This window comes from Mus musculus, chromosome 6 (assembly GCF_000001635.26).
Source record: "Mus musculus strain C57BL/6J chromosome 6, GRCm38.p6 C57BL/6J".
Classification (NCBI taxonomy): Eukaryota; Metazoa; Chordata; class Mammalia; order Rodentia; family Muridae; genus Mus; species Mus musculus.
Window position 1 is genome coordinate 47,505,856 of NC_000072.6, and position 21,147 is coordinate 47,527,002.

The window sequence follows — 21,147 nt, forward strand, 5'->3', positions numbered from 1 at the left end:
TCCATGGTCTACATGAGACAGCAATGGTAAAGATACCTGCTGTCACAAATTAGTTCCCAGTTACTACTTGTTTTTTTTTTGCTACTTTTTTTTTTTTTTTTTTTTTGGTTTTTTTGAGACAGGGTTTCTCTGTATAGCTCTGGCTGTCCTGGAATTCACTTTGTAGACCAGGCTGGCCTTGAACTCAGAAATCCACCTGCCTCTGCCTCCCGAGTGCTAGGATCAAAGGTGTGCGCCACCACGCCCGGTGGGACCTGCTACTTCTTTTCTGCTTGGCCCCTGCAAGGAAGCTCTGTAAACTCACTATAGTCCGCATCCCTGTGGAGAATTCACAAGGACATCAAAGCCTACCCTCTCTTCTGAGAAGGAGTAGTTTTGTTTTCCTGACCAAGATGATATATGTTCTCCCAAAAACAGATTGACTTAAAAGAAGAAGAATGATAGTATCTTGGGTATTCTAAGAAAGAAGACCAACATGTGGACACTTCATTCCTCCTTAGAATAGGGAACAAAATACCCATGGAAGGAGTTACAGAGACATAGTTTGGAGCTAAGATGAAAGGATCCAGAGACTACCGCACCCGGGGATCCATCCCATAATCAGCCACCAACCCCAGACACTATTGCAGGGACCCTGACATAGCTCTCTCGTAGGAGGCTATGCCAGTGCCTGGCAAATACAGAAGTGGATACTCACAGTCATCTATAGGATGAAACACAGGGCCCCCCAATGGAGGAGCTAGAGAAATCACCCAAGGAACTGAAGGGATCTGCAACCCTACAGGTGGAACAACAATATGAACTAACCAGTACCCCTAGAGCTCCTATCTCTAGCTGCATATGTAGCAGAAGATGGCCTAGTCTGCCATCATTGGGAAGAGAGGTCCCTAGTTCTTACAAACTTTATATGCCCCAATACAGGGGAACACCAGGGCCAAGAAGTGGGAGTGAGTGGGTAGGGGAGCAGGGTGGGGGGAGGGTATAGGGAACTTTCAGGATAGCATTTAAAATGTAAATAAAGAAAATATCTAATAAAATAAAATAAAAATAAACAGCTACTAAACAGAAAAAAAGAAGAATGATAGTTCATTATCTGATTTTACTTACCAGACCAGAATGTTGCTGTGGGTTTTTGGGGGGCGTGGGGGCTTGTTTTGCTTTGTTTTGTTTAAACTTACACATTAATGATTTGGAATATTTTAGTGGATAATATTTTGTTTATCAAGTGTACTATGAATTACCTTGATATTTGAGTTTCTTACTAGAAATATATTAACTTCTAACATTTTGTGGTTTTTTTGTGACTTATCTGTTCCTCATTCCAGCTTTTTTGGATATACTTACTGCTTTGTTAGAGGTCATTCTGTGTTTAGGATATGGACTTGGTGATTAATACACAGTTTACTGTTTAAGCTTACTTTGCATGATAAGCTTTCTGCTGAGTATGAGTGTGCTATGGCTCAAGCTGCTTTCCTGTGATTGAATAACCACTCGTGATCACATTTAATGGTCCAAGCTCTCCTAGTCGGTTTTCTGGGTATTGAATGTTTATTTAATTCTAATAGTAATTCTCCAAATTTGAAAAGTCTGTGTGGAGAGTAAATACAACTCTTGTCTTCTCTTATTCAGATCATCTGAGTAATTCAAGACTTAACTGCAGTTTCTTCCTTGTTCTGATGTCTGCAGTGACCCTACCCCCACATGTTTCTGGTGACAGATTCTAAAATATACTGTCTTTCTTGAGTTTCTGTTGTGTTAAATTGTCTGTTAGCCCCTCTTTCTTGGAAAGAAATTCAAGAAGTTGAGACTCTGCGGTGTCCAAGTGGGCTTTAGAAGTGTGTTTTTAGTGCTTGACAAGGGAAGGCTGCTGTGTTCGACCATCCTTCCTTTTTTTCCTTTTTTTTTTTTTTACTCCTTATTACTGATTATTATTTCTGAATGGTCATTTCTAGGATCATATTGGTATGACCCTTGACTTCAAACAGCTTTCAGACCAAAGTAGAGCGTCCTAATCCAGTGTTCGCATGCTGAAGAAGACCTGTAGGTTTTTCCCACAGGGGTGGGGAATATTGCCTTCAAGATGTGAAATACCATTTACCCAAAGAAAAATGATAGGAAGACATTTGAACTGTTAATTATGATAATGTTCTTAAGGCACTTAAAGGACTAGAGCTTGTATTTCAGAAAGAGTAGAATAGACCAGTGACTTTATAATATGGTTGGCAGTCACCCTACAGTCTAAAGTCCTATTTCTCTTTTCTTAATCATGCTTTACTGGAATATTTGTGAATTTAATTTGTTGTTCACATACTAGTTCTTTAAAAGTGAAGCAAGCCATTCATTGGTTTACTTTGATTGAATTTTCTACAGGCTGAAGCTCGTTTGCTTGAGGAACAGCGGAGAGTTCAGGTTTACCTCCACGAGAGCACACAAGATGAACTAGCACGGAAATGTGAGCAGGTCCTCATTGAAAAACACTTGGAAATTTTTCACACAGAGTTTCAGAATTTATTGGATGCTGACAAGAATGAAGGTGAATATAATTTGTTCCATACACTTCTGTTGGTATTACCAATGGTGGGCAGATTGTTTTGTTTTTTATGTTTGAGTATTCCTCCTTCTATCCTTTTAAAAGATGAAAAGATGTTTTTGTTTTGTTTTTAGTTCCCTTATTTGTTCCTCGGTGCTGGTGGGAGCTGTTAGTGATTCAGTCACATTGTTTTGGGATTTAGGACTTTCCATCTTTACCATAAATTGAAAACATATGAAATGAAAAATTTGAGGATTCCTTTTGTGACTTATAGTTGAAAGAGGTATCTATATTAAGTTTATTTTTTAGGCAAATATTTTAGTACCTTTTGGGGGCATAAATAGCTTATCAAGATTTTAGAAAGCATTCAGTGCTTTTCCTCAATGGTACATTAGCAGATTCTTGTGGTAAAGGGGAAATATAATTTTAATAACCTGACCCCGTTGTTGATTTTAACAAAGTACACCAGATCTAGAAGATGGTTTCCTATTTCACAGTGTTTTTCACTTGATATAAGTACTTAATGAACAGAATAAGTATGCACAGTTGGTTTCCATGCATACAATTGGTTCCTTTTTTTCTTTCAGATTTGGGCCGCATGTATAATCTTGTATCTAGAATTCAGGATGGCCTAGGAGAATTGAAAAAACTACTAGAGACACATATTCATAATCAGGGTCTTGCAGCAATTGAGAAGTGTGGAGAAGCTGCTCTAAATGTAAGTAGGACCTGACTGAAAAGCAATTGAGCCCATTATTTTCACATGCCAACTGCAGGTGTGTGTGGTGAATCTTTGTACAGTTTTACCGATACAGAGAACCTGTTTTGACTTTTTTTTGTTTTTGTTTTTTTTTTGTTTTTTTCAAGACAGGGTTTCTCTGTATAGCCCTGGCTGTCCTGGAATTCACTTTGTAGACCAGGCTGGCCTTGAACTCAGAAATCCCCCTGCCTCTGCCTCCCGAGTGCTGGGATTAAAGGCATGTGGCACCACGCCTGGCTCTGTTTTGACTTTTGAAAGTAGAATGTTGACAAAATCCTTAAATTATTCTAGCATTGCCTCCCTTCCAGCCCCCTTTAAGATGGATTTCATTATGTAGCCCATGCTTGAATTTACAGAGATCCATCTACTGCCTCTTTACTTCTGCCTCCTTAAAGATTTGCACCACCACACCTAGCTCTCTCCAGCACCTTTTTAAGTATTGATAGTCTCCTTTTTAATTTTTGTCTTCTTTTAGTGTTTCTGTCTGAATGCATGTATGTCTGAGGAGGTCAGAATAGAGAGGGTCTCAGCGCTCCTGGAACCGGAGTTATGAATGGTTGTGAGCCATTGTTTAGGTGCTGGGGACTGAACCCTGACACTCTGGAAGAGCATCCAGTGATCTTAACTGCCTCTAGCCTCTCTGTTTTTGTTTTGTTTTGTTTTAATGTTTTTTTACTTTGTTTGTTCATTTATATTTTTTCACTATGTTAAAAAATGGCTTTGTGTTTATGGGTGTGGTGCCCACAGAAGCCAGATTTGTTGTGAGTCACCCAATTTGCATGCTGAGAAATAAACTCTGGTCTTCTGCAAGAACAATACATGTTCTTAACTGATGAGCCATCACTTAACCTAAATTTGTGAATGATAGGTCTGTAACCTTGGGAGAACAAGAATAGTTTAGATTTTTCTTGTAGAACAAAACTACACACAAGCACAGAAAAACATACAATAATCTTTTAAATCTAGCATGACAAAACTCATTTTATATCCAGGATACTCTTTTTTTTTTTTTTTTTTTTTTTTTTTTTGCAACAAAAGGAAGAGTTTAATTATTCTATAAGGGAACTCCTTATGGAAGCAATTCATTCCCAAATTAGTTTTTATTCCACATCAAACTAAATTCTTATGTAAACTGTGTTGTACAGTGACAAGAACTAAAGTGACCCCCCTGTTGGTTCAACCTTGTCTCTCACTGTCCATCCTTTGTCAGATGGGCCATGAATTCAAGGCCATCCTGGACTACCTAGTGCATTCTAGACCTAGTGAGTTCTAGGTTAGAGAGTAAGACCCTATCCCAAAAAACAAACTACAAACCTAGATCTTAGATCTTAGGCAAAGCAAGTGTTTGGAGCTAAAAGGAGCAGAAATTGCAATAAGGAGAATAGATAGTGTCTCTCTCTCTTTTTTTTTAAAAAAAAAAAACAGTTTATATTTATTAGGTTGGCCGGGATATTTGGCATAGGATAGTGTCTCTTAAATTACTGGTGTTTGTCTCTGCTTTTCATGCTTTAAGCTACATGCATTCTTATTTCTGCTAATTGACAGAGAAGAAAAGGTCTATTAAACGTGTAAATCTGTACTATGTAGTGTGTGGGACCTTATGTTTATTTCCCTTTTCTCCTCCCCCCCCCCCATTTAATATCAAAGTTAGTTTTATAGCTAGGCATGGTAGTAATCGCCTTTATATCTAGCACCCAGGAGGCCAAGACAGGTGGATCTCTGTGAGTTTGAGACCAGCCTGGTCCACATAGTGAGTCACAAGAAAGCCAGGTCTGTGTAGACCCTATTTGTACCAATGAATGATTTTTATATTCCTGAACACACATGGGGTGGCTTGGTGGCTGATAAAGGAATTTCAGGATTAAACATTTAGTGGGTGTGCTACAAACAGTTGTCTCTTTTTCTGCAGTTGATGGTTTGTGGTCAAGGCATGTGTTTCTGAAACTTTGGCTTTATGTTGAGGTAGATGATTTATATGGACACAAAGTTACTCAAATGGCCAAGTACTTAAGGAAAGCAGTCATACTTTTGTCCCTAGATGATTGTATGATGTGTTTTCTTCTTCCTGGGAACAAACTATAATTTCTTTTCCCTAATTTCCAAAAAGTTAATTATCCAGAGTGTTCAGGAAGAACCTATGTATCCTGTAGTAGTTGTGTTGATAATGGTTAACTGTTTCATTACAGAGTTTAACAAGTTAACAGTTAAACAAACTTAACAATTGGCTCTCGTTGTCCCTGACCCAATGAAAAATACAGATTCAAACTTTGCTCTTCAAGGTGGCTCCAGGCTTAGGTTGAAAGCATTGTTTAGATCTATTAGAGGCCCATTTTACACACATGAAGAGTAAGATGTTTCTTTAAAAGCCTAAAGAATCCCAATTTATCTCTTTTGACAGTATTCTTGAAAAGTACTGGGTCAGAATTTGGGATCACAGCTGATCCTCAGAAGTGGTGTCTAAGTCTTACTATACAGCTCCTCTTATCTCAGCCTCCCACGTCATCCTACTATATGGGCATATGCCTCACTGCCTCAATCAGGCCTTTTTGAAGACCAGTGTTGGTTTTCTTGTGTGTGCATTGGAACTGGGGGTGTGTACATATGTGTGTACCAGTGCATGTAGAGGTCATAATTCATTGTTGAATGTAGTCTTCAGTTACTTTCCACCTAGGCAAAGAGAGATCCCACATAGCCCTTCAGTGACTATGAATAAGCACAGTCTAAAGAAATAAGTCAGGATTTAAGGAGATACTAGAAAGATTGGAGATAGCTGAGCAGATGTTGTGAGAACTTGGAAGCATGTTAATTATGTCAACTCTACTTGACGGACACAAGGAAAGCTGCTAAGCATATTATTATTAATAACCATGTAATTGACAAGACTAGATTTTTATTCAAAACATTGCTACAGTATAGAAAGTGAAACTAATGAGAGGCTGTAAGCACTTTGTTAAAACAAGATGAAATGATAGTGAGGGGAATTGATCACTTTGTGGCTTAGGAAGTATGGATCCCCATGATTTCTGAAGGTCAGGCCGTGCAAGCTTGCTGGGATTTTTGTCTAGATTGTTAAAAGTGTCAGTCATGGATGGTATAACAGCTTCAGAATCACGGACATGGAATGAGAGAGATCCCTTGGGAACTGAGAGGAGCTGTGTTTCTAATGCACAAAAACAAAAACCTCTCATATGTTGTTATGGGTGTGGACCAGATTTAACACTATTATGTTCATTTTGTTTTAAACCTCAACTTTTTTTCTCAAAGCCAGGCATAGTTGCGCATATTTGTAACTCTACCATTCAGGAGGCAGAGGCAGAGTGAGGAAGATCAGACCTAAGGCCACCCTTGACTATATAGTACATAGGAGACTAGCCTGGGCCATGAGACCCTGCCTCAAAACAAAGAAAAATATGTTTGATTTGGAGGACCCATAGTGGAATGAAGAAACTGACCCCCCAAAATTGTCTGAGCTCCATACTGGTGTTGTGGCACTCCTCTTCCATACCTACGCATGTCATAAATACACACTGTAATAAGGAGCTTTCTAAATCTACTTTTCTGGGGCTTGATATCTGGTACATTGTTCTTGTCAACCATACTCTACTGGGTCTTTATTATGAGGAATCTAGAATCAATCTGAAGGCTACTTTATTCTTTGCTAAGCATTGCATCTCCACGTGGGAATTTTTTCTAGGCATTTACTGAGAAATTTGATTCCAAATCCTGAATCTGAGGGAAATTTTAAAAAGCCAGAGAAACGGTTACAATTCTTCTAGCACATAACAATAAATATAGAGTCAATACTGATATCCAAGACTCTGTAAATTGCCACAAAGAGCAAGCGAACAGGTGTGTGGGGGTGAAGCTAAGGTCAGTACTTTAGGAGCCACAGAGAGAGGTGGGAACACGTGGTAAGGGATCTCACCTCTCAATAAATGGGAGTTTATCGCCTCTCTACTGCTAAGCTTGAGTCACTGTAAAATAAAAAAAAGTACCGGAATGTTTGTGTGTGTGTGTGTGTGTGTGTGTGTGTGTGTGTGTGTGTACGCGCGCGCGCGCCTCTGTCTGTCTATCTCTATATCTATATATATATTTACCTTGTATGAATCCTCTGAGTCATAGTCCAAAATAACAGGCTTTATAAGTAATGTGAGTGTTTAAAGTTGACAAGCAGTTGGTTCCTTTCAAGGATGCTAACGTCCCTATGGGAGCTGGTGACCCTAGTGCTTATGCATTTCCTGTGGTTGGACGCTCACTGTTGCTAGAACCCTTTGTAAACCCAATGACCATGGAAGTCATAAGGGAAGAGAATATGAATGGTTGCAGTGATTTGATGTGAGATCAGAAATGAGTTTAAAACCTGAGTTTGCCAAAGTAATATGGGCTTTAATGGCAAACCAAAATTAAGTCAAGCAAAGGGAAAAAATGCATTTCTTAAAAAAGAAGAGCCCATATGAAGCAAGGTGCATGCTTGACTTGTAGGTGCTCTCGGATGCTTTCTTTAGAGTGGTGCCATCTCTGCAACATACAGGAGTAGTTGTCAGGAGACAGGGACCAGATTATCTGATTGTATCAGGTAAAGACCATCTTTCCATCTCAGTGAAATTATATCATCATACTATATACTTTTTCATAATAATTTTGCATCTATTTATTATATTTTTAAACAAGGCATCCCTGAGTGTATAGAAAATTATTATATCATAAAATTCTGGTTTTATTCATTGTTAATTTAAAAAATTTTACCAAAAATACGAAGTAATTAGTATTTAGGGTTTCTGTTTTCTCATTCCTGAGTTGTGCAAGACAGTGTGTCAGGAACTGGGGTCTGGACACAGTGGTGGCAGCAGGGGAAGGTCATAAGTTTATGGTAAGCTTGGACTATATTGAGGAATGCTGTTTCAAAAATATCAGCAGTGAAATTGTCAGGAATTTAGAGGCATTGCCAGAATATTTGCTTTCTGTGCACCTGAAGCTCCTGGTTTAGGAAGGGCTAGTCAAGCGCCTTCCTGCCTCTCTGTGTCCATTGGCTGGGTCTTTCTATTTTGAAAGCTGAAGAGAACATGCCAGACTCAGGAGTCATCTCCCTGAGTCCTTTCTTGACTCAGCTGCCACAACTTTAGTAAGAAGTGTAACTTAAGTTTAATTATATAAAATGGACATTAAAAATTATACCTGCCACACATTATGGGTCCTTGGCTGGCAAATAGTGACTGCTACTTGACCATTGATATTGATTCCTTCTCCATCCATTTCCTGTATCTACCAGTACTGTCCCCTTTAGCATCTTCCGATATTTTCTTTTGTCTGAAGGGTCCCTGTCGCCCACACCCCGAGTTCCCAGTGCTTGTCCCTGACCTTGGCCACACAGTTTCCATTGTGTGTCCCCATCTGTGTTCAGACCTGTCGTTTGATAAAAACTAATTTCATGATCTTTTCAAGTTTTTTTTTAAGGAATTTAATTTTTAATTTGAAGAATTATTTTGTTTTACATGGAAACATAATGTCCTGTGTGTTTTAGTGATGGAACCAAAAGTATTTCTGATCATATTAACTTCTTTGAAGATGTAGTTAAAACTTGTAGAACGTTTTACAGCAGCATGAAATGTGTGTTTTTAATTGTTTGTTTTGGCTTTCCCTCTACCTAAGGACCCCAAGATGTATGTGCAGACAGTGCTGGATGTTCATAAAAAATACAATGCCCTGGTGATGTCAGCATTCAACAACGATGCTGGCTTCGTAGCTGCTCTTGATAAGGTAAGTATGTCACTGAGATGCCTATTGAGTATGTAGGTACAGGACACCTTTAACTAACTGTCTTTTATATACACAGGCTTGTGGTCGCTTCATAAACAACAATGCGGTTACCAAAATGGCCCAGTCATCCAGTAAATCCCCTGAGCTGCTTGCTCGGTACTGTGACTCCTTGCTGAAGAAAAGGTACTGACCTGGTATTATATTTTCCTAGGACCCTATTTAAACTTGAGTTTAATACAAGGGGTCAGTAGTTGCATTACATTTACTTGTATTGCACTACATTGTTGAAACCTGCATCAACTCCCACTGGCTTTCTGAACAGTCGGAGAAAACTGAATACTACAATATGGATTATGTGTTGGTCTACATTTGACAGAGCTGTTGTGTAGCTCAGGCTAGCCTCAAAACTCCCAGCAGTCCTCCTACCCACAGCTTTCCACATACTGGGTATATAGAGCACACCACCAAATTCAGCCATGTGACTATTTTAAAGTTTTGTTCTTATTTGGTCATTTGTTGGTGCTACATACACTTCATTTTCAAGTCACCATCTACTCACCTGACATTTTCCTAATCTTCTTAGCTGTATTCAGAGCTAGAAGCAAGCTGTATAATTAGGCTTGGCTGCCTCCTCTTCGTTATGTTCCCTTAGCTTCTCTCCCCGTCACAGTTTCATTCCTGCAATGTTCAAGGTTTGCCTCTGTCCCACAAACCACATCACCAAATGCTATGAAGGGGGCATAGGTCCCCAAATTTTACTGATTCTGATGTCAATATATTTTATAAAGCTCTCTAAGGCTAAGAAAATACCCACAATGTAAACAATGACAGTTTAACTCTCAGAGCCTGAGCAATGGATCAGCTGTTAAAGACACTTGCTGTTCCTGTAGAGGACCTGGGTTTACTTCCTAGTATCCAATTGGGCAGCTCACAAACATCTGTAATTCCAGTTCCAGGGAATCTGATGCCTTCTATTGGCCTGCATAGGTTCCTGTGTGTATATGTGGTGCTCATACAGACAAGCAGGCATACACACATACACATAAACCCTTTTTATTTTTTAAGTTAACAAGTCATCATCAGTGAGCTGGAAAATAATTGTACAAAAGGTAGGCCATGCAGCATCTTCAGACTGTGGGCGTAGATCAGTAGCAAAACCGAAACAGCTCACTATTGGGAGAATTGTGTTACCTGCTTTGTACGTGGTGGGGAAACATTGGGTAAGGTCACTTGCTATCTCAGATTGTAGGGAGCAATTGTAAGAATGCAGCTCACTTACTGATATTTAAATGGGTTGTCTTGAAGGGAAACTTCATAATATTATAATTAACTTCTGTCAGTTTTCATCTTAGATATCCTAGTGGCTATTTTGTAATCTCTTCCATGATGGGGTACAATGTGAGGCTGCCAGATTGCCTTAGGAGAGGAAAGTGACCTCCCCTAGCTCACCAGCTGATCTGAGAACTCATTATTAAATACTTGAAGCCACGTGGGATACTGCTAGTTTGGCAGAGTGGTATGTGTGCATGTCTGCTTGCTTGTTTGTAAACACCTTGCCCTTTTAAATTTCAGTTCCAAGAACCCAGAAGAGGCAGAACTAGAAGACACCCTCAATCAAGTGGTAAGGTGTTTCATGGCCACACCCATTGCCCTTTGTAAGGCTCTTTTTATATTGGGCCTGAAATATGCAAAGTCATAAGTATTTTGATTTCGAATTTATGGTTTTACTCCTAAATTTTACTTTTAATGTTGGTACTTCGCTTCTTTTTTGTTTTAAATTTTCAAAGATTATTTTATTGTATGCATATGAGTGTTTTGCCTGTGTACATGTATGTATATGTACTACATGTGTGCTTGTGCCTGAGGAAGTCAGAAGGGTGTTCTATCTCCTGGAACTAGAGATGGTTGTGAGCCACCATGTGCTAGGAATGGAACTCAGGTCCTCTGCAAGAACAGCAAGTACCCTAATCCTCTGAGCCATTTCTCCAGCCTTAGTACTTTGCTTCTTGCTACTAAGTCTAGTCCAGTCAACTGGGATTTAAGGAATGGATGGCGCTATTTATTGTGAACATTTCAGGGTGAGTTTGTGCCAGGTTAGAACATAGGCCCACCCAAAACCAAGCAGCTCCTGGAGGTAGCTAGAGACAAATGGGCTTGTGAGTTAGTTTCACTAAGGTGTTCTTTCCCTGGCTTTGCCAGATGGTGGTCTTCAAGTACATCGAGGACAAAGATGTATTTCAGAAGTTCTATGCAAAGATGCTTGCCAAGAGACTGGTACATCAAAACAGTGCGAGTGACGATGCTGAAGCAAGCATGATCTCCAAGTTAAAGGTACTATTCTTTTCCTGGAGAATCCCAATTTCCTCAGGGTTTATTGACTTGGTTCGTGCAGTGTGAGACCTGCTTTCCAGCCAGGCCTCCGGTGCTTTCCTTCCTCTGCCACCCTGTTTAGGGTTCTTCTGTTCCATGTAGCCCTTCCTTGGCCAGGCTCTGCTCACCTTTGCCACATCCTCACCTGCTTCCCACACATCCAGCCTTGTTGGCTCTGTGTGAATGCTTAGTGGTTTTCTTAGCTCAGACTGCCAAAACAAAATACCATGGGCCAGGAAACTTAGGCAAAGAAATGAACTCTCCATTCTGGGGACTCAGAAGTCTTAAAAATCTAGATCTTGTTTTTGAAGCAGGCTCTCCTGGCTCTCAGTCAACCACTGTTTGGCCCATTACTCACAGGGTAACATCCTCTTAAAGAGGCACCCTACACTCATGAACGCACAAGGACTCATCTTCAGATACCTCCACACCAGAGGTTTAAACTTCAGCAGGCACATTCTAAAAAAAGACAGTTTAGTGGTAGAATAAGGGACTAGCAGATTATTTGGGCTATTGGAAGGGTTTGGCTTGAGGGTCATTGACAGCCCAGGCTAGCCTCTTCCTGCTGAGTACGGTGCTTTCAGATGTGCAACATTCCACCTGTTTCTAAATTATTTCCTATCGTAATCTCTTTAAATTGCAGCTTTAAATGCTGCAATATGTTTACTGCATATTGAAGACCCAATTGTCCAACTTTTAATGGTCTTTTAGAACATAAAACTTTAATCTGTATATATTTATGCCATAAGATATGACTAAATCTTAGTAATAGCTTCAAAGAACTTAAGAAAAAATATATTGTATTGTGATTTCTCTAAAAATCCCTTATATGCATTGCATACATTCATGTTTCTATACAAATTAATGAGACAGTTGCCTGGGTTTATTTCAGCAAGCTTGTGGTTTTGAGTACACTTCCAAACTTCAGCGAATGTTTCAAGACATTGGTGTAAGCAAAGATCTGAATGAACAGTTCAAAAAACACCTGACGAATTCAGAACCGCTGGACTGTGAGTACTGAGTGCTCATAGCAGGGCTCTTTGGGCTCTTGGTAGCAGATGAGAGAAGTGACATAATACGGAGTGAGGGTGGTAAATGGGGTCAGAGTTTCCAAGACTTAGAAGCAGGCGTTTCCTTCCAAGTGCTCTCTCCTCCTCCTGACACCCAGATGGGATGGTGGCAGCTTTGCTGAGTGAGACCAGTCAGGTCTGCCTCGCTCTGTGCTGATCCATGGGCTTGTTGTGCCTTTGAACCTGAGTTTGAATACATTTCTTTCTTCTCTCTCTTACTTGTTTTTGAAGAAAGTTGGAGAATTTTATTCTTCCCAAATCAAAATTGCTGTCATCATTAAGCTTGTATTGCTAATGGACATCTACGTTATCTGTGAAAATGAAAGTGTCCTAATTAATAGGTTCCAGAAGTCTCTACTGTCGGTCTTGACAGTAGTACATGGTACACAAGTTGTGGTGGAGGTAGTGCTTTGCTCTTGTGCTTTCCATTTTCTTGTATTTGGGTCTGTTAAATCAATCATTCCTGGTCACCATCCATTGCTTGTGCATGCTGAACTTCATATCCAGAAGGGGAAAAAATAAAATTGATCAAGGCAGATCAGCTTAGAAACTCTATATTGACAGTAAAGTGGAAAACCATTGCCCTGGAGGACAACAGTTGCTAGGTTCTTCAACCTTTGGTTTGAAGTTTTGATCTAGGACATCTCACTGTGTATGTGTAGCCTACTAGACTTGTAATGAATTTTTAAATCTTTTGACTATTTCTTGTGTGTGTGTGTGTGTGTGTGTGTGTGTGTGTGTAACAATAGAATTTTAAAATTTGTAGAGTAATTAAATGTGTTCCTTCCCACAGTGGACTTCAGTATTCAGGTCCTGAGTTCTGGATCGTGGCCCTTTCAGCAGTCTTGCACGTTTGCCTTGCCGTCAGAGGTAAGGATAGTTTTGGTTTTGTTTCTTGGTCTCTTTCAGCTGGCAAGAGGGAAAAGGGCTGCCTGACCTTAGTGTGCTGACCGAAGTGCTGTGTAAGCAGTCAGTGCACTGTTTGTGGGGAATGTGAAATGGGCCTGTGTTAAATAGCGAAAGGCTCTCTGTTGCAGCAAACAGTGTTGACTTATTCCCGACAAGCAGAGTCTCACTGGTTACATGGTAAACTCTTGATGTACCTACTGGGCATGAGGTAGAAACCTGCTTTGGTACTCACTCTGCAGTCTTAAAGTGTTCACGAGACGGTCCCCGGCATTTGTAGTTCACTTCTCTGTAAGCACTGATTTTGTTCTCAGAACTTGGGGCAGGGACTTTTATTTAGAAATGCTGACTGTAGAATGGAAAGCCATGGATGCCGCATAGTGCTGTTCTTTCATCTAGTTGGAGCGCAGTTATCAGCGATTTACAGCTTTCTACGCCAGCCGTCACAGTGGCAGAAAATTGACATGGTTGTATCAACTGTCCAAAGGGGAACTAGTCACTAACTGCTTCAAAAACAGATACACTTTGCAGGTAAAATCTTTTTATTTGGGTAAAATATTTGAGTACTAATTGATGATAAGACAACTTATAGAAACCCAATTAGATAGCTCATGCAGTGGGATGCAGTTCATTCTCTGACAAAGCCATGTAGGGAGTAAAGCATGCTTGTCATGGGCAGGTGAGCTGAACTCATTTTCTCTGACTATAGATGCAAGTCACTTCCTTACTCTGAGCCTCAGGTTTCTCCTCCACTGAGTTAGCAGTGTTTGCTTACACCATAGAAGTGATCTTTGATAGGTTTGGTAGGTTTGCATGACATGCTGGGGTGACAAATTTAAAAGATGACATTTCACTCTCTAGTTCCAGTCAGAGCTCTCTGCAGCCTCACAGTGATAAGACTCCCTAGCACGTCTAGCAGTGTGCAGTGCCTAGTAATAACAGCTATGGGCTGATTGCATTTCTACAAAAGCTGGGGTCCAGTTAACTGTGGTTCAAAGTCTAGGTTCCTTCTACTCTCACTTCTGTACTCAGTGTGTTTCACAAGTAAAACTTACTTCATTCCTTGAAAAGGTCTCAGTAGTGAGCTGGTAATGGTAATTAAACTGTAGAGTATGTGACGAAAACTACTCACTAGTTTAACCTTTGTACTTCCACATTGATAAGTTAATTAAGTAACCATTATACCTGGTGTGGAGGTCTCTGGCAACTTAAACATACACATAATGTATAAATGGTATGCATCCCCAAAATAATTTTTGTTCTACTATGCATAAAAATTAAACTTATAATTAATGTCTCTATACCTGGTGTATGTTTATATTATAGGTATGCTCATATATTTATGCTTATATAGGGTACATTTCAGGAGAAAAATGAGTCTTTTCAGTGTTTGAAAGGTATCTTTAAGAAAAATGTCCATTCCCCTGGTTGTGACATTTTGTATTCCCTCTCCTTTTTTGCCTCTGAAGAATGCTTTTCATGAAAGCAGGTTGTACCTTTCCCATGTTTTCACATTTCCTCTTTCTTTCCTCTGGACCACGAAGGCGTCCACATTTCAGATGGCAATCCTGCTTCAGTATAACACAGAAGACGCCTATACTGTGCAGCAGTTGACTGACAGCACTCAGATTAAAATGGTATTTCCACTGTTTGGTACTCACGCTATACTCTCAAGCTGCCTCTTCTTTGTTCATTGGGATGTTGTGGAAAGGGGGAGAGGACATGGGTTTCTTTGGCTTACTAGATGTTAGCAGCATGGAGAAAAAAGTAAAAGCAGTAAACTCTGACCAAGGCACCAGAAGACCAGGCCAGATAGATCCACAGAGAGCATTTCACTGGGGTGTCTGACACCTTGGATGCCAACAGGACCACTGAGTTCTCATGGTTGAGTCAGAGAAGTTTATATAATGGGCAAGGTTCACTTGAGCCAAAAGTTAACCTGACTAGTCTCAAACTTGTGTGAGGAGCATCCAGCACATTCCTGGTACTGGTGGTACTAAGGTCTAGGGTGTAAAGCTCCATGTGCCACTATCACGACTTTATAACTTTATAGTATTTAAGCAAATTGTTTTGGAGAAAACATGGGTTCTCAGGCAGGCATGGTGGCCAGCACCTGTGATGGTGGTGGCCAGTTCCAGCTGTGTCCTTATAAACCTTTATGCCAGTTTCATAAGGGTGTTAAGAAATGCTCTCTTTTGTCAGCATTATAAGGACAGTGTGAGATGCTCTATTTTTTTTAAGGGTTTCTCTGTGTAGCCCTGGCTATCCAGGAACTCTCTTTGTAATCCATGCTGGCTATGAACTCAGAGAGATCTGCCTGACTCTACCTCCCATGTGCTAGGCTTAATGGTGTGTGCTACCACCACTGTCCCTTGAAATGCTGTTTTAAACCCAGTCAGTCACTGTCTGTCTCTGTCTCTATCTCTGTGTGTGTGTGTGTGTGTGTGTGTGTGTGTGTGTGTGTGTGTGTGTGTGTAGATATATGTACTTGTTTGTATTCACGTGTTGGAGACTAGAAGTAGATGTCACTGTGGTGCACATGTCATTCTTTCTTTGAAGCAGCGTCTGTCAGTGAATCTGGAGCTTATCCATTCAGCTAGGCTGCACAGCAGTAAGACTTGGGGATTCACTCATTTATTCCCCATAGCACTCCAGACAAGGCTGAGCTTTCACGTGAGTGCTGGGAAGCAGATAAAAGATTTTTTAACTTTCCTCATTCACTTTATTTTTTGTTTGGTTGGGATTTTCTGTTGCTGTTGTTGAAATAGTCACCTGTACTCTAGGATGACCTCAGATTCACTGAGTAGGTAGAGAATGCCTTAAACTAACTTACTGTCCTGTCTTTGTACATACATCTGTGTATCTGTGATAGATTACTGGCATGCTCCACACCCGTTTTTATGCAGTGCAGGAGATTGAATCCAGGGCCTTGGGCATGCTAGCCAAGTACTCCACCAGTTAAGAAGTGGTCCCTGCCCCCATTTAATTTTTTAGTTGACATGTGTACTTACTGATGGGTACACTGCTGTACATGCATTTTTTTTTTTTAAATTTCAATGAAACCTACTTTTTTTTTTTTTTTTTTGCTGGCTGGTTGGAAGGGTTGACAGGTCTGCCTCTCTAGTCTCTGCTTGGCCTTCTCCTCGATGCCACACCAATCTTTCTACTTCTTTGTATTACTAGAATTACCTTATGGGTCTTTAGCTGCCCTCCTCCAGACCCCAGTGCATAGCTGTCACTTCTCTGACAGCATGGGAGCCTTGGTTAAGAGTGCAGGTGAGAAAGTTAAGTCCCCATGCCATGAGGCTTGATGGTTCTGGAAATCACCAGAGCAGCTAATAACTACAGAGGTCATATGATGCACTGAATTGCCAACTAAAGCCAAGTTGGCAGCAAGTCAGCTGCCTCCAAGTCTCAGCATGTTCATGAATGCAGTGCAACTTTGGTTCTGCTGAAGCTCCTTACTGCTTCGTTCGCATGTTCAGGGGTGTAGTTTACTGGTAGAACACTTGCCTGGCACACAAAGCCTTGGGTTTGATCCACAGCACCACATAAATGTCTTATGAACCTTCAGACATCGAAGAAGTGAATCATTTCCTGTAGGTTTCATTGAAGAAGCAGGCCATATATTGTGTCCAGTGTTTGTGGGAAACTGCATTATTATTGCCTTTGAATAGTGGGTGCTTCAGGCCATAAAGAACAAGCCATGTCACTTTCTCTGACTAGTTCTGCTTTGAGGTGATGACCATTTCTGTGAGGCTGGGCCTCTGGGACAGGCACTGTAAAGAAGTATTCTTCCTCCTTGCTTACCATCTTTCTCTGATTGCAGGACATTTTGGCACAAGTCCTACAGATTTTACTGAAGTCGAAATTGCTGGTATGTTTGTATACTTTGTGTTGAGCTAGAAGACACCCTTTCCCTAGGATGTGCCTAGTAACAGTTATTTTCTTCTAGGTCTTAGAAGATGAAAATGCCAATGTTGATGAGGTGGAATTGAAGCCAGACACCTTAATAAAGTTATATCTTGGTTATAAAAAGTAAGAAAAATCTAACATGTAGCTGCTGGTCTTATCCCCTGGCACTGGCCTACTTCAGGATCGGCACGAGCCAGGGGAACTGGACTCTGCTTTTAATGCTGAGTTTGATTTTCTTTATCTTGAAAATAAGTCTTGAGTGGCTCATATGGCATGTTTAGACCTTTATATCAAGTTATTTTGGTGTTATTACAATTCACTAAATTGAGGGGTCAAGTGTCACTTCAGTCATCCCTCTGTGGTAAAATTACATAGCATTGGTGGAGGGGCAGTTCGCAGGTAGCAGTAGAAATGATGAGAAATGATATAGAAGAGATGGGTGTGAACCACCTGCCCAGTCCAGGGATGCAAAACGTGTAGTTGAAAGACAGGAAGCAGACTTTTCAATGACCTGTTTCCTCTGTTATCTTGACAGTAAGAAATTGAGGGTTAATATCAATGTACCAATGAAAACTGAACAGAAGCAGGAACAAGAAACTACACACAAAAATATAGAGGAAGACCGCAAACTACTGATTCAGGTGACTGAACCATGTCTGCACTGTACACTTAGGGAAACGTGCTGGCCTTGTATGTGCTCAAACGCTGCCAGAATGACAGTTCGGTGATGGCCAAAGATGACAATGCCTGAAGCCAGCACTTGGTGTCTGAGGGATGAAGTATTTTATGTTCCAAACAAAAGTAGTCTAATCTTCTTGCCTAAGTATTGGGAAGCAGGTAATATGTGGCAGATTAAAGAAACAGGAGATTGGGGGGAAGGGGACCTTCTATTCCTTTAGAGATCCATTTTTTCTTTATTCTTTAGTGCTTTATAGTTGGCCAAAATTAGCCCCTCCAAAATATTTAAGATTTACATTTAGTGTATATGCATGTTTTGTCTATATGTAGTCACATATAGATAGGGTTCATGTATGCTACTGGTGTCCCCAGAGGCCAGGAAAGGATGCTGCATCTCTTTGGTTGTGAGCTACTCCATAGGTCCTGGGAACTGAAACCAGGTCCTCTGGAAGACCTCAGTGCTCTTAAACCACTGCACCATCAATCTAGCCCCTTAGACAAAACATTTTAATGGATAAAGCTGATGGATAGAGCTGATTGCTTGTACCCTCCCTGACCTGTAGGATAGTTGTTACCCTAGCATGGAAGTTGAGTATGAGGTGGTACAGGCTGCCTTGAACTTTCATGCTCAGCTGTTAAACCTCTAAGCATGTGTTTTTCTTGTTGATTGCATAGGCGGCCATCGTGAGAATCATGAAAATGAGGAAGGTCCTGAAACACCAGCAGTTACTTGGTGAAGTCCTCACTCAGCTCTCCTCCAGGTTCAAACCTCGGGTCCCGGTGATCAAGGTACAGGAATTACAGAGCATGGTTAGGAAACTTGTAGCAGAAGGATTAATGGCTGTTTCATGAAAATGGGAACTGGCTTACTCATTCATACAAAAAACTTCAACAAAGGAAAGTCAGCTAACTTCATTCTTGAAGTAAATATAAGAGGCATATGTGTCATAAATATACTTTTATAATTGATATTCTGATGAGGAGTACGTCACAGGCATCCAAGAAGTCACATGTTCCTCCCCTATCCTATGTTTCTCTGGCAATGAGCTAGCTGTCCTGCAGCCTTGGCTGATTTTGCCTGGTGGGAAGTGGTGTACAGTGTTCTCTATTGAGAACCCACCTGGCAGTATGAGGGGACTCATTGGGGCTGCATTGTTGGGAAATACTTGTCCATTTCTGCTTCCGAGCAGGAACATACTCCCCTGTATCTAGGGGACTAATGATCTCATTTGCCAAGTTTTCTGATGGCAATAACTCAGCAGACCTTTCCTTTTCTGAAACGACTTGGGTAAGCCACAGCCATTGGAGAACCCAGGGATGGCGATGCATGGTGAGTCCTCAGTGGTCAGGAGCTATTAGCACCATGCTAGCATGTTCTTCAAGTTCTGACTCACCCATCCTGTGCTCCTGACCTGTGACAGCAGAGTCCTGCCCAGAAGCAGCCAGGCTTTGTTAAAAAGGGAGATTGTGGCCTAGATGTGCTAGAGCCCTTGCCTTCTTAATGCACAGGGCAGTTTGGAGTGGGTGGGGGTGCAGTCACCCACAGGTGTTGCTGAAGGTTCAGGTGGGTTCAGGACAATAGACAGGTTGAATTTGCTTCCTGCTGAGCTCAGTGGAGGGTAACTGTGGTGAGGGTGACAGACCTCTTTCCTGATGGTTATTTTCATTTCTCTCCCCCTTTAACTCCCTCTTCTTCCTAAAACAATGCCCAGAAATGCATTGATATTCTCATCGAAAAAGAATATTTGGAGCGAGTCGATGGTGAGAAGGACACCTACAGTTACTTGGCTTAACCCATCTAGCAGGGTCTGCATGACCCACAAGCAGATAGTTCCAGTGAATAAAATGGAAACAACTCAAGTTCATAGCAGCCAGCCTGCCGCCATTTGGACCTTCATTTTTAAAGCTGAGACCACAGTTCCCACCAGCTGGTTTCAGGCTACAGCAGGACTGCTCAGGACTGACTGACACATTTCAGTCTGTAAACAGACGCCAATGCCATTTACCCTAACTCACAGACAGAGGGGAACCGAACCTTCCATGCTGAGGCTGCATGCTACCGCACTTAAATCAATACATTGGCTCCCTGGTTAACAGCTGTCGTCTGAGGCAGCACACGAGAGCGAGTCTGAATGGACCCACGTGTAATCTGCTATGAAAACCATTTGTATAGTGTGTTTCATTTTTTTAATGTGTGAAAATAAAGAAAATTAAAGGATTTCTGTACAAGTTGCATTTGGTTTTGTTTTAAGTTTTTCTAATTTCTATATGTAAATAAAAGATTTAATGATTGTGCAAGTGTATATTCCCATTGTCTTCCTGAAATCCAAAAGGGCTGCATTCTTTGGATTGGAAATTAAGATCTTAATTTTTAAAGTCCTTAATCTTTTTGGGCACTGACCCTTGTTTTCTGAGACTTATTCAGTACCGTGAGTATGGCGTTTGAGAGGTACCATACTCCAGATTGCTGCTGTCAACTCTGCAGGGACTAAATGAATACTAAGACAGGTGTAGAAGCTGGTCTGTATCACTGCATCTAAATTATTGGAAACTCCCTGGCCACCAAGGAGGATGGTCAGCCCTCTCCACTTGTGTGTGAGAACTGAGAATCTCTCTCATTCCAGGTCCCTCCTAGTGAAGCTTTTCCAAGGAGGCTGCCATATTCACCCCAGGATGTCCCCGGAAGGAGGGCCCAGGCCAGGGATTGAAGGCTCTCATCTTCCTCAGATCCAGTCCAGCCCAGGGTCATCCTCAGACCTCCAGGGACTCTGCCACAAGGCACTGCACCGACCTTTGCTCTCAGTCTCCATTTCCTGGCTAAAGGGCAAGAGGAATGCAGAGGTGGTGATGGAATCTTCAGCCAGTCTCAGCGCTGTCACTCCACTCCATGGTTCATTCTCCTTAGGATGCCCTCAGGGTTCTCGGCTTCCTTACAAGCTATTCCTATGCTTGTGGAATTCTGAAGAGGCTGACACTGAATGCACTTAAGTTCCCATGCTTTATTTTGGGGTTAGGGGCACAGTTGTACTTATCAATCTCAGGCTTGCACACTAAGCCACATTGTTAGCCCTTTGCTTTGAGATAGCAATGTGTCTAACTGGGCAGCCTAGGCTGGCCTCAAATTTGTGATCTTGGTTCTGCCTCCCCAGTGCTGTGATTAT

The 21,147-nt window shown here is 41.2% G+C and overlaps 1 protein-coding gene across 5 annotated transcripts in view; it reads left to right on the plus strand.

Moving 5' to 3' along the window:
- The window catches only part of Cul1 (cullin 1), a 72,413-nt gene extending 52,124 nt beyond the window's left edge, over window positions 1-20,289 (plus strand). For 3 of the 5 annotated variants that reach the window (NM_001355551.1, NM_012042.4, NM_001355550.1), the window contains exons 8-22: window positions 2,371-2,533; window positions 3,118-3,248; window positions 8,940-9,047; window positions 9,124-9,230; window positions 10,620-10,668; window positions 11,247-11,378; window positions 12,310-12,427; window positions 13,281-13,357; window positions 13,793-13,924; window positions 14,938-15,030; window positions 17,223-17,270; window positions 17,349-17,431; window positions 17,844-17,949; window positions 18,662-18,775; window positions 19,699-20,289. In NM_001355551.1, the coding sequence (NP_001342480.1) occupies window positions 2,371-2,533; window positions 3,118-3,248; window positions 8,940-9,047; window positions 9,124-9,230; window positions 10,620-10,668; window positions 11,247-11,378; window positions 12,310-12,427; window positions 13,281-13,357; window positions 13,793-13,924; window positions 14,938-15,030; window positions 17,223-17,270; window positions 17,349-17,431; window positions 17,844-17,949; window positions 18,662-18,775; window positions 19,699-19,779 (1,542 nt within the window). In that variant the 3' untranslated portion in view covers window positions 19,780-20,289. The remainder of the gene's footprint in view (window positions 1-2,370; window positions 2,534-3,117; window positions 3,249-8,939; window positions 9,048-9,123; window positions 9,231-10,619; window positions 10,669-11,246; window positions 11,379-12,309; window positions 12,428-13,280; window positions 13,358-13,792; window positions 13,925-14,937; window positions 15,031-17,222; window positions 17,271-17,348; window positions 17,432-17,843; window positions 17,950-18,661; window positions 18,776-19,698) is intronic. The other 2 variants (XM_006506189.4, XM_030255411.1) reach the window with 1 other exon arrangement.
- Window positions 20,290-21,147: the final 858 nt, after the last annotated feature.